This window comes from Nesoenas mayeri (assembly GCF_963082525.1).
Source record: "Nesoenas mayeri genome assembly, chromosome: 14".
NCBI lineage: Eukaryota > Metazoa > Chordata > Aves > Columbiformes > Columbidae > Nesoenas > Nesoenas mayeri.
In genome coordinates this window covers 1,978,716-1,989,758 of record NC_137556.1, presented here as the reverse complement: position 1 = coordinate 1,989,758, position 11,043 = coordinate 1,978,716, and the positions used below count along the sequence as shown (strand labels likewise).

The following is an 11,043-nucleotide window of genomic DNA, read 5'->3' as shown; positions in this document are numbered from 1 at the left end:
GGCCTTCTGCCTGGAACTGAGCACTATCTGTGATGCTTTGGGAGCTGCTCCATCCTCCTCAGCATCAGTTAGAGCAGATGATGTTCCATGAGAAGCAAATGGCATGGATCAGCATCCTCCTCAGCATCAGTTAGAGCAGAGGATGGTCCCTGAGAAGGAAAGTGCATGAATCAGCTCCAATTTTTCAGTCTCCACAGGTGGAGAGAAGAGGGGAGTGGGCTGTGCTAGGCAGGGCACAGGCTTTGCACACCAGGCGCTGCAAGTGCCTCTGACAGAGACACTTGCAGCTTTGCCGACTTCTCTCCCCCATCGCTGTTACTTTTAAACCAGCTTTCCCTGCCACAGAAATGCCTCTTGTTCACACACTGCAAAAAAACCAGTCTTTGTACTTTGAATAGGACTCTTGAACACGAGGCAGCGTGCCAGGCACTGACAGCCAAGGCAGGGAGGGAACAGCCAGCCCTGGCAGCACGGAGTGGTGGCAGCAAACCCTGCTGTGCCCGCAGGGACCAGCCTCCGTGCAGCCCCAGTGCTGCCGGGCCCCTGCCTGCAGCTGGGCTCCCCTCGCCTGCACCCTGGCCCTCCTCATGATCTCTGGACTTGACGCACGTGTGTTTGTCAAGTCCCTACCTGCCACACGTGACTGTCTGCCTTCTGCTGCCAGCCCGCTCCTGGCTTGCAGCACTTTAAGGTTTTGGAGTGGCATCTGTGCCTTGTTTGTAAATTTAAATGGCTTGAGTGTCCCTGGGGATGTGCTGTGGGCTGCCCCAGCAGATGGTGGAGCATGGCCATGGAGTTGGGTTGAGCACCAGTCCCAGGGCTGCCCTTGCCATAGCCTGTCCCTAACCCCTGCCACCGCCTGCAGAGTGTCACACGGAGATGGCGAGCGCCGGCGGGGCAGAGCCTGGTGCTGAGGATGCAGCCAAGACCGCAGAGGGGGTCTACGAGGATGTGATGCCCTGCGACAAGATGGAGCTGAGCCAGCGGCTGGCTGTGGAGGAGCTCATCACCACGGAGGCCAGCTACGTCCACAACATCCAGCTCTGCGTGTCGGACATTCGGGCACACCTCCAGAAGAAGCAGGTGAGAGGGGGTATGTGCCACCCACCCAGGGGCTGAGGATCATAAGGTGAATCTGTTGAGCTGTGAGGTGTCCAAATCACCACAGAGAGGTCAGCACATGTTCACCTTCCACCTTCTTGGGCTCCCCTCAACCAGCCAAGGTCTTGGGTTGGATGGATGTTGGGTCTGACCCAGTACAGCCATCCTACAGCTTTAAACCTGCACCTGCAGCACAAAAAGGCCTCATTGCCCTGCTCAGGAGCACAGCCATGTCTCAGCATCCTCCGTGCCCCCTGAAACAGAGCATTGCTCCAACTCCTTGGGTGTCACATGGGCAGCTGGAAGGACACAAATGCTCAGGAGGGGGAATGCATCCAGACCACATGGTCCACCTGTCTGATGTATCTGGCTTACCCTGGGGCATCTTTGTTCCCTTCAGCTGCCCGATCTTGACCTGGAAGGACTCTTCTCTAACACTGACGACATCCTCCACGTCTCCAAACGGTTCCTGAAGGGTCTAGAAGCCACGGCCACCCAGGAGCATGAGCAGCTGCTCTGCATCAGTAAGTGCTGCAGCACTGAAGGCTGACCCGCGCCAACCCGTGCCTGTGCTGGTGCTGGCAGTGCCACTGCCCAGTGCTGTACCTGGGCACAGCCCCCTGCCTTGGCACCTCCTGCACCCCCTGGGCTGCGGGAAGCGCTGCTGCCCACATATCACTGCCCACAGCCACCCGAAGGGGTAAGGCAGAAAGTGAGGAGGGGCAGCATCAGGCTCAGCTTAGCAGTGATTCCCGGGGTGCTGAGCACATTTGGCTGGCTCTGCTCTGACAGCTTGAACCTTCCAGGCTGGAGGGAAACCTCTGGCTTTCCGTGAGGCCATAGAAAAGGACCATCCTTTCCAGCCTGGCTCTCCTTCCCCAGGTGCTCTGTTCCAGGAATTCAAGGAGGAGATGGAGAGCGTCTACAAGATCTACTGCGCCAGCTACGAGCATGCCCTGCTGCTGGTGGAGAGCTACCGCAGAGACCCCAGGCTGCAGGAGGAGATCTTGGAGACCCTGAATGCAACAGTGTAGGTACCCGCTGCTGAGGCCACCACCTTCCTCTCTCTATTTTACCTACTGGCCTTGCCCTTCTCCTCTCTGGACAAGCTGCCTGTACAGGTCCATGCCACCAGGCTGAGTGTAATGTCATGGCCATCACCCTTGTGACATTGCCTGGTATAGCCCTTGGCAGCCTGTCCTGTATCCTTGGGGCCACTTACCAAAGTGGCACTACAGGTTGGTGGTGTTTTATGGTTGACCCCAAAACAAGGGATGCAGTGGCACCCACAGCTCCTGCCTGCTCCCCAGCCCAAGAGGCTGTGCTCGTGGAGGGCACATGTTCTCCAGCTTGACCAGGAGATGGGCTGGCCCTGGGGGACCTGCTGAACCCATCCTGAACTACTGGGGGGCTCACAAACATTGTCAGAGCCTGGAGAAGCAGTGCTTTGCGTGAGGGCAGAGGGGGAGTCCTGCCTGTGCTTTACCCACACCCTCCCTGCCCCGTGCCCCCAGAACAAGCACTGATCTCATGCCTCCAAACAGGACAAGCGCAGCACTGTTCTGGGCAGCAAGGCGCCCGCCTGGGGCTGGCACTGCCTTCGGGGCTGGTGGGGACAGCCTCCCTCTGCCAGCTCCGGGGGGGTGGCCCTGCAGCTGGCAGGGGGTGGGAGATCACAGCCAGAAACCCCGCACAGCTGCTGGGCACAGCTTACCTGTGGGTCCGGGCAGCAATGCTCCGCTGCAGCTGGCGAGGCGCTGCTTTCTCCCCAGAATGCTCACAGAGAAGCTGGGGGGAGCAGCAGGGCAGCCCTCCGCTCTGACCTCCGGCAATCCTCACCTCCACCAGGCCTCACACGGGTGCATCGGACCTCAGCTTCTTCCTGGTGATGCCGGTGCAGAGAGTCACCAAATACCCGCTGCTGCTGGGGAAGATCCTGGAGAACACCCCCCCCAGCGCCAGCGCCTACTCGGCCCTGCAGGCAGCCGTCCGCGCCATGGCCCAGGTCAACGCCAACATCAACGAGTACAAACGGCGCAGAGAAGTAGGTGAGCGGGCAGGGGGCACGGCACGGGCAGGGGGCACGGTGCAGGCAGGGGACACGGTGCAGGCAGGGGCACCGCATCTGGGAAGCCCCATCCTGACCCCAGTCATCTCCTCTTGGTGTTGCGCTAATTCCCACTTAAATCAGTTCAAAGCTCTCCTGCCCTCCACCCATCCTGCGTGGCGGAGCCGCAGCCGTGCGCAGGCAGCTGCCGGCACTGCTCTGGTCCTGCAAATGCCTCTCTGGGCAAGACCTGAAGGCTGCAGGAACAGGGTGGCATTGGGGGGCTGAGCACAAAACCAGCCTGTCTGCATTCCTGGAACCGGGGAGGAACAGTCCTGCCCTTGGGATAGGAGAAATCAGGCTCCCCACAAATGGGAGCTCGCTTTTCATTTTGGTTTTCACAGTACTTTCCCCTGGGGCTGCCCTTCTTTGATGTGGGTTGTGCTTATCCTGTTAATCACAACTTGTCAGCTCCAGACCTCAGTGCTGCTCAGGCTGCTGAAGCTTCCTCTTCTGATCTTTTTTCCTCCCACCTTGTGTGCCCCCACCTGAGGCAGCAACCAAATACAACAAAGCCGAGCACCTGACGCTGCGGGACCGCCTTGCCCGCCTCAACACACACTCCATCGCCAAGAAGACCACGCGGCTGAGCCGGCTCTTCATGCACGAGGCCGGCATCGTGGCCAAGGTGGGCAGCCTGCACCCCACGGCCTCTCCTTGGCTATTTCTGGGGCTTTCCACTGCCTCCCAAGACACCTCGCCAGTGGGATGGGGTGAGCAGAGCTGAGGTGGCCAATGCTGACACCCAGTGGCTCCGGCTGTCACAGGAGCCACAGTCCCATTTTCGAGCAGCCTGAGAGTGGCTCCCAGTCAAGGACCAGCGGGGTGGGAGGGATGCAGGTACACACCTCGCTGCCTGCTTCAGAACACCTCAGGGGAGTGCTTTGACCCCTCAGGCACGCCAGTGACAGAAAAGACACCCCGGTGTTCCCCAGCACCGCACTGAAAGCCCTGTTTCTGCGAGCATCCCAAGCACCGTAGATCTTGGTCCTTTTCAGATTCCTGGAGCCTCTCAGGGTCCCCCCAGCCCGTCCCAGCACTGTGAGCTTCAGGCAGAGACCTGGCTGCTTTTTACATTAGCACCCAGTGAGGGGCATCAGCCCTGCCCTAGGCAGCGCCTGCCCCCCTGTGCTGGGGATAAGCTGCCCCTTGCCTTGCAGACAGAGGACAGGGAATACGACGACCTGGAGGAGAAGTTCCAGTGTGTGGTGTCCAGCGTGGCCATGCTGAAGGACAACGTGGCATCCTACCTGGGCCATTTAGAGGTAAAGTTGCAGGGGGTTGCCCTCCTCCAGGCCTCAGGACCTGTTTCTTGGGGCTGCAGAATACTCTCAAGCCCTATGGAAACCGGTGTCAGCTGGGGATATTGAGTGACTTGCACCTCTTGGCTAAATATGTTGTGCCAGGAGCTTGCACAATATCCAAGGATTACTCAGGGCCAGCAGAGTTTAGAACAAAGTCAAAGCTTCACTGACACAGTCTGAGCTGGGCGTCGTTTGAGATTAATCAGTCCTTAAACTGATCATTATTTCAAGGCATTAAATAGCTGAGAAGGCTAAGTGTTGTTCAGTCTGGGAATTCTTGCATAACAGGCATAAGGCAGAAGTGTTTCTGAATCAGGAAAACAAGACACTTCCCTTCTGAGATGACCCGGCTGAGCAGGGGCTGTGATTGTCTCATGGAAATCCCTTGGGGCATCTGAGGGAAATGAAAGTATGAGCAATGGCAAAACTTGAATTCTCCAGACACTGTGTTATCAGGAAAGTCTCAGGAAATGTCAGAGGGCTCAGAAAGCAGCAATTCAAGGTCTAGAAAGACCTTGTCATGAAGACACTGACAAGAGCTCCCCATATAGGATTGGAAAGGAGGACAAGGGGACAGAAAGGCTCCCTGTAGCCCAAAGAGTGGGTCAAATGGAACTAGAATAGAACACGTAAGGATGGCAGTCTGTATGAGATTATGGCATCATGAAGGGGAACAGGGCATGACCATTCCTTGGGACATTAAGTGCTCCTGGGTACCCACCTGGTACTGCACCTTGATGAGCTGCATCTCCATACACCAGCTTCTTGGCTGCAGCCAGGACACCCAGCATCTGCAAATAGGCTGGGCAGCGCAGATAATCAGCTGTGACTGGGAGTCATGCTGGGGCTTGGCTGCAGCTTCAGAGGAGCTGCTGGTGGGGAAGGTGGGGCTGCATGCATGCCCTGTCTCTCTCCCTCTAAAAGCTTCTCAAAAACATCCTGAGGAGCTGTTGGAGACACATCCTCATAGGGCAGAGACAGCCTGGCCTCTCTGTGCTGGCTGGCACTTCCCTCTTGTGCTCATCTGTACCAGTGGCCCCACCACAAGGAGAGGCAAATCTCGGTGCATACGAGATCATCAGAGCCAACTCTGCTTGTATAAGAGCCCCTATAGGCTGGAGGAAGAGCACACAGGTCTCAGAGCTGCCACCTTCTGCTCAAAGGGTCAATCCCTTTTCCCTTTTATATTATTTCCATCTCCAGCCCCTGCTGTGATGAGGGGGACTGCAAAGCAGAGCTCTCCTAAACTTGACCACAGGCAAAAAAACAGGATTTAGGACAGAGATCAGGTCACTCTGAGGGGCCCATGGAATCCATGGTTGATGGGCATCACACAGAATCTGCTGCTGCTGCTCCAGGACTGATGGCAGAAGCCAAGGCCAGGAGGAGCAGGGGCCGGGCTGCCCTTGGCACCAGCAGCAGGCTGGGGCTCTGGGACCTCAGTGCTCCCTTCTTGGGTCTAGAGCCCGTGGGTCAAAAATCTGCCTCCAGATAGAAGGATGCTGCTGCTCGCAGAGTGAATGTTAGAGCAAAGCCTCTCAAAGCAGGAGGTTCTCCACCCAAACCACCCCTAGCTGCTTTCCTTTCCCACCAGTCTCACTCTCCATGCAGAGGCAATGGGGAGAAGATTTTGCACACAAGTACAAGAAACCCCATGTAGCTACTGGAGAACGAAACCCAAGTGTCAGAGCACCAGGCATCATCAAGCTGGGGCAGGCTGCCTGGGGCCACAGAGCAGCCTTGGCCACCGTGCTGGGGCAGGAATGCTTTTGAAAGCTCCTGCATGACCCCTGCACAAGGGGGGAAGGTTTGTTAACACCTCAGTGAGCTCCCTGACTTGCAGACAAGTGTAGCCCAGAGCATCAGTCCCACTAGGCTACCAGCACAGAACACTCAGGCTGGGACACTGGCATGCCCTTAGGAACACAGGGTAGGTTACTGATGGGTTAGCCAGCGTTGGGCAGCTTCTGCAGGTCAGGTCTGATGCTTTTCTCCCTTTCAGGCATTCCTGTTGTCTGCCCCACACAAGCGTGATCTGCAGATCGACGAGGGACCTGCCCAGCAGTACTGCCACTTAGCAGAACACCTCCATTGCGCCGTTTTCCCAGAGTTTGTGAGTGCTTCTTCCCTGTGTATCTCCTTCAGGGCCACAGCCAAGCGTTGCTCTCACACCTTCTGCCAGGGCACAGCAAGGCTGGCTCCAGGACAGGACAGCCGAGAGCTGCCCCAGGACAGGCAGTGTCCTCACCAACACAGTCCCTGGGGCGTGAAGGGACAGGTAATAGGGTCCATCATAGTCCCAGGCACATGAGGTGAAGAACAAGCTCCTGGGCTGGAGGTGAGGGGTCTGCCCATGAGCTAAGCTACCTGCAGCAGGGGTCCAAGGTCCACCCAGGAGACAAAAGCAGAAACCAGCTCACCCACAGCAATGCTCAGGCAGCAGCTGAACTCCCTTAAATGGAGTGTGGGCAGAGGCCCCAGGTGAGGCTCGTCTGGGCCATTAAAGACTACTCGTGCCTTCAGGGCCCTGGCATGTTCATGGCCAGCTATGCAGGCTACAGCAGAGCACAGGATGGGGGAAACCAGACATACTCTTCGTTTGACTCACACGAGATGTTTGCTACCAACCTCAGCCCATCCCACTCACACCTTGCAGACATCCCTACTCACCACTGGGAGCCCAAGAGCCCCCATCTGTCTCCTTCCACCACCTTTGTTTGGTTCTCCAGGATTCTCTCTTGGGTGGCAGCTGCCACTGTGAACACAGTCAAGGAGGTTTTCTAAGCAGCAAAGATTGCGACAGGGCAGCCTGAACCCCACACCTGGATGCCGTTATCCCCAGGGAGTGCCAGCACAGGGAGGGAGGGCAGCTACATGGGATAACCACGTAGACCCCAGGCTGAGGGTCTCCATCAAACCAGGACACTACAGCCTGCATGGGACAGTCACTGCAGCCCATGGGACCGTGCACCTGAGGGTCCTACCTAATCATTTTCAAGGAGCACAAGTTTTGAATCATGGCACGCATGACTGCTCTCTATAAGGGTTTGCTTTGGTTGGCATCCCATGTGCCTTCAGGGAAGGCTGCCCAAGATGTTCCCCGCTCCACACAAGCTCTTCGACAGGTCCCCGAGCCTCTTCTCTTGGGTAATACAGTGCCCCATGCAGACTTCTGGCTCTGTCTGGGGGGCTCACATGGAGATTTGGGTTCTCTCACCCCACAGAAGCGCCGGCTGGACAGGCTGGTCTGCCAGCCCCTCTGCAGCCTCTCAGACATGCTGGTGGGGCCACAGCAGCTGGTCAAGAAGCGCCTGGACAAGCTCTTGGACTACGAGGAGATCCAGGAGCGGAAGAGTGAGACGGGCAGCGTGACATACGATGAGGAGGCAGCCATGAACACCTACCTCGCCATTAACGCCCTGCTTGTGGCCGAGCTCCCCAGGTTCAACCAGGTGGCTCTGCAGCTCCTGGGGCAGATCCTGTGCTCCCTCAGTGCCCTGCAACGAGACTTGGCTGCCCAGGTCCTGCACCGGGCAGAAAAGGAGCTGGAGCAGGTGAGAGGGACCCCATGGCGTGTGTGCCCAATCCGGGGCACGTGGAGAGCCTTGTCAGGCTTGGGACATCACTCAGACATCAGGGCACTGAAGGTTTGCTGTAGTCCAAGCCCACTTGCAGACACACAGCTCTCTGTCTAGAATCTGAGAGTGATCTCCCCTTTGTCTGGGTAAAGCCAAATTTTGTTGTTTTCACTGCCAGGAGCTCTTCTGCTCTCTCTTTGAGAACACCACTGGTAATTTATTGATGTGGTGGCTGAGACATCAATGTTAACGCTGGGCTCTGAGCTAGAAAGGCAAGGAGGAGAAAGACAGCTCCCAGCCTGAGGAACGAGCATCCCTCAAACCTCCATCCCCTGGGAGGTATCTCCCAGGATTTCTCACTGCACAGCACATTCTGAGCCTGATGTTTGCAAACATGGTGGGTCAGGCCAGTCCAGAGCCCGGGGGTAGAGCACAGCCCTGGCCTGATCCATGACCAAGACAAGAACAAGATTCAGCCATGTGGAGGTCTCCTCTCGTGCACACCCAGGCATGATGGTGGATTCCCCTTGCTCAGCCTGGGATGCTCATGCTGTGGACATCTACCCCAGCGTTACATCCACCGGTCTCTCGTTTCAGTCGGGTGGGATGGTGGGCTTGGGGCAGGGGCTGCTGCGGTGGGCTGGGCACTGCCCAAGTGCCCCACGTCTGGCTGCCCTGCCCAAGGCAGGTGGCTCAAAGCCAGAGAGCAGCAGCTCTTCTTGCCAAAGGGAACCACATCCTAGATCCTGAGATCAGAGATGGGCCTGGGGAGGGGAAGAGCTGTGGGTAGGGTCAAAAGAGAAGGAGCAGGAAGAAAAGAGGTGAGAAAACAAGAGAACAGACCTCATCGCTAAAGGTGCATCTGTCTTCACAGCTGCCCCATGGCCATGTTCCTCTGCCCAGTTTCTGGAAGATGGTGGAAGACACCTTGCAGCAGTCCAGCACTCAGCTCCGTACCTTCTGCCAGACGTTTGAGACGGTCACGCCGAGCCCTGTGACACAGGTATGAGCTGGGGAGGGGGGGTCTCAGGCCAGCTGGATGAAGAGGTCGGTCTGTGGCTTCTTAGAGCAGAACGTTCCTTGTGGGGGAGGCTGGCACAGGGGATTGCCGCAGTATTTCCCCAAAGCCCCTGGCAGCAGCTGGCTGGGAATAACCAGGGATGAAACAGTCTCAGCTCTTCTGGGTCTGGACACTTGTCTCCAAACCATGAAGTAGAGCAGATAATGTGAGGAAGCTTCTTCTCTAACCTCTCATTGGGATGTGATCCTGGAGAAAAGAGAGCACGTGTACATGGAGGGGCTCGGTGTCCTGACTGTCTCATTGACTCCTCCTATGTCTCTTGCTCCACACCAGCCTCTGAACCCTGCTGAGGAGCGGAAGGTCCTTTCCCTTGTGAGCAAGCACGGCCCAGACAAACTCTACCAAGTGACAAGCAACGTCAGTGGCAGCAAAGACTTGGACCTGACCTTGCAAAGGGGACAGATTGTAGCTCTGCTGCAGAGCATGGACACTAAGGGGAACACGAGCAGATGGCTGGTGGATGCTGGAGGTACTGTGAGCGTCTCCCCGCTCCTTGGCATCAGGGTCAGAAAACAAACCCCAACCACTCCTCATCTTGGATGAACAGTGGGCCCTTGCCTCCTGGTCCTCCCTTCCATGGTTTGCTCAGCCCAAACTCCCTCTGCTTTGGCAGCTGCACCCGTAGCCGTTAGCTGTAAAGTTGAGGTTTGTCCATGAGGGAGCACTTTTGGCTCATCATGGCTGGGAAAGGAGAATCTCATCCACACCAAAATGTCTTAAACCCCCTTTTTGGGGGGTTTTGCTGCTGAGTATCCTCTAGTGATGGACCAGTTCAAACAGTGCTGCTGTGCCATGCCAGACAACAGCCACATTGTCATTCCTCTCTCCTCCAACCAGTCCTATATGTGCCAGGCAGTGGTGCCCCCTGACCTGTGTGTGTGCGTGTCCTCCAGGTCCCCGAGGGTTTGTGCCTGCTGGCAAACTCCAGCCCTATTGCCCGGTACAAAGCCAGCAGCCTGAGATGCAGATGCCAGCCCCGGAGAGCAGCACAGAGAGAAGGCGACATTCATATGCGTCACCTGAAGCTCCCAGGCCCCAAGTGGCCACCTTCAGCCCAGCTTTCCAGGTGAGAGTGGGAGACGCTCCTCAGGGCATTTCCTAGCAACCCCGTGAGCTCCATTCTAGTCCCTGTGTGTCCAGCTTGTGGGAGGGAAGGCAGACCTGCTTTTCCAGTGCACATGTGGTCATACATGTGTAGCCATATGCCTGGTAGGGGACTGTCACAGCCCCTGCTGAGTGTCCGTGAGGTGGGTGTCTGCCTTGCTGGGACCTGAGGTGGACAGAGCAAGAGAACTGTGCTTGGCGGGGTCTCCAGTGTCCCTGCATTGGCAGTACTGTGCTGCCCTCTTGGATACAACCTCCATGTCCCCTCTAGGTCCTACCCTGCCATGTATGTCCTTCCCCTTTGACTCTCACGTCCAGCAAGGGCTTCATACCTCCTTCCCTTGCCTTTTGCAGGTGGTTGCTGGCTTCTCCTTCGCAGCCCGGAGTCCGCGGGAGGTGAGCCTGCAGGCAGGGCAGCCCGTGGTGGTACTGGAGCCTCACGACAAGAAGGGGAGCAAAGAATGGAGCCTGGTGGAGGTGAACGGCCAGAGGGGCTACGTGCCCTCCAGCTACCTGGTGACCGTCCCTGTGCAGGAGCCCATGGGCTGGAGCTTGCCTGTGTGAGCACAGCCAGGAGCACCCAAGAGCACAGGCTTCATCCGATGAGAGCTGTCTGCATGGCGCCCGAGGATGCACCACGGAAGATGCTGGAGGGGGCAGCCATGGTGTCCCTGGGCTGGGGAGGCGGTGGAAAACGGGTGGCAGAATATGGCCCAGGGAACGTGCAAGGGATGGCAGTTAGGAGGCATGTTTAGCTGGGTAGGCGTA

General features: G+C 57.3%; 1 protein-coding gene across 1 annotated transcript; it reads left to right on the top strand.

The window, feature by feature from the left end:
• Positions 1–879: 879 nt before the first annotated feature.
• Positions 880–10,839, top strand: ARHGEF37 (Rho guanine nucleotide exchange factor 37; the record flags this gene model as incomplete). The annotated part of the gene is made up of 12 exons (XM_080353274.1): positions 880–1,083; positions 1,502–1,625; positions 1,984–2,131; positions 2,950–3,149; positions 3,706–3,836; positions 4,369–4,473; positions 6,515–6,625; positions 7,737–8,066; positions 8,965–9,093; positions 9,445–9,640; positions 10,065–10,237; positions 10,630–10,839. 12 exons carry the CDS (start codon positions 880–882, stop codon positions 10,837–10,839), a joined length of 2,061 nt encoding a protein of 686 aa, XP_080209400.1.
• Between the last annotated feature and the right edge of the window lie 204 nt (positions 10,840–11,043).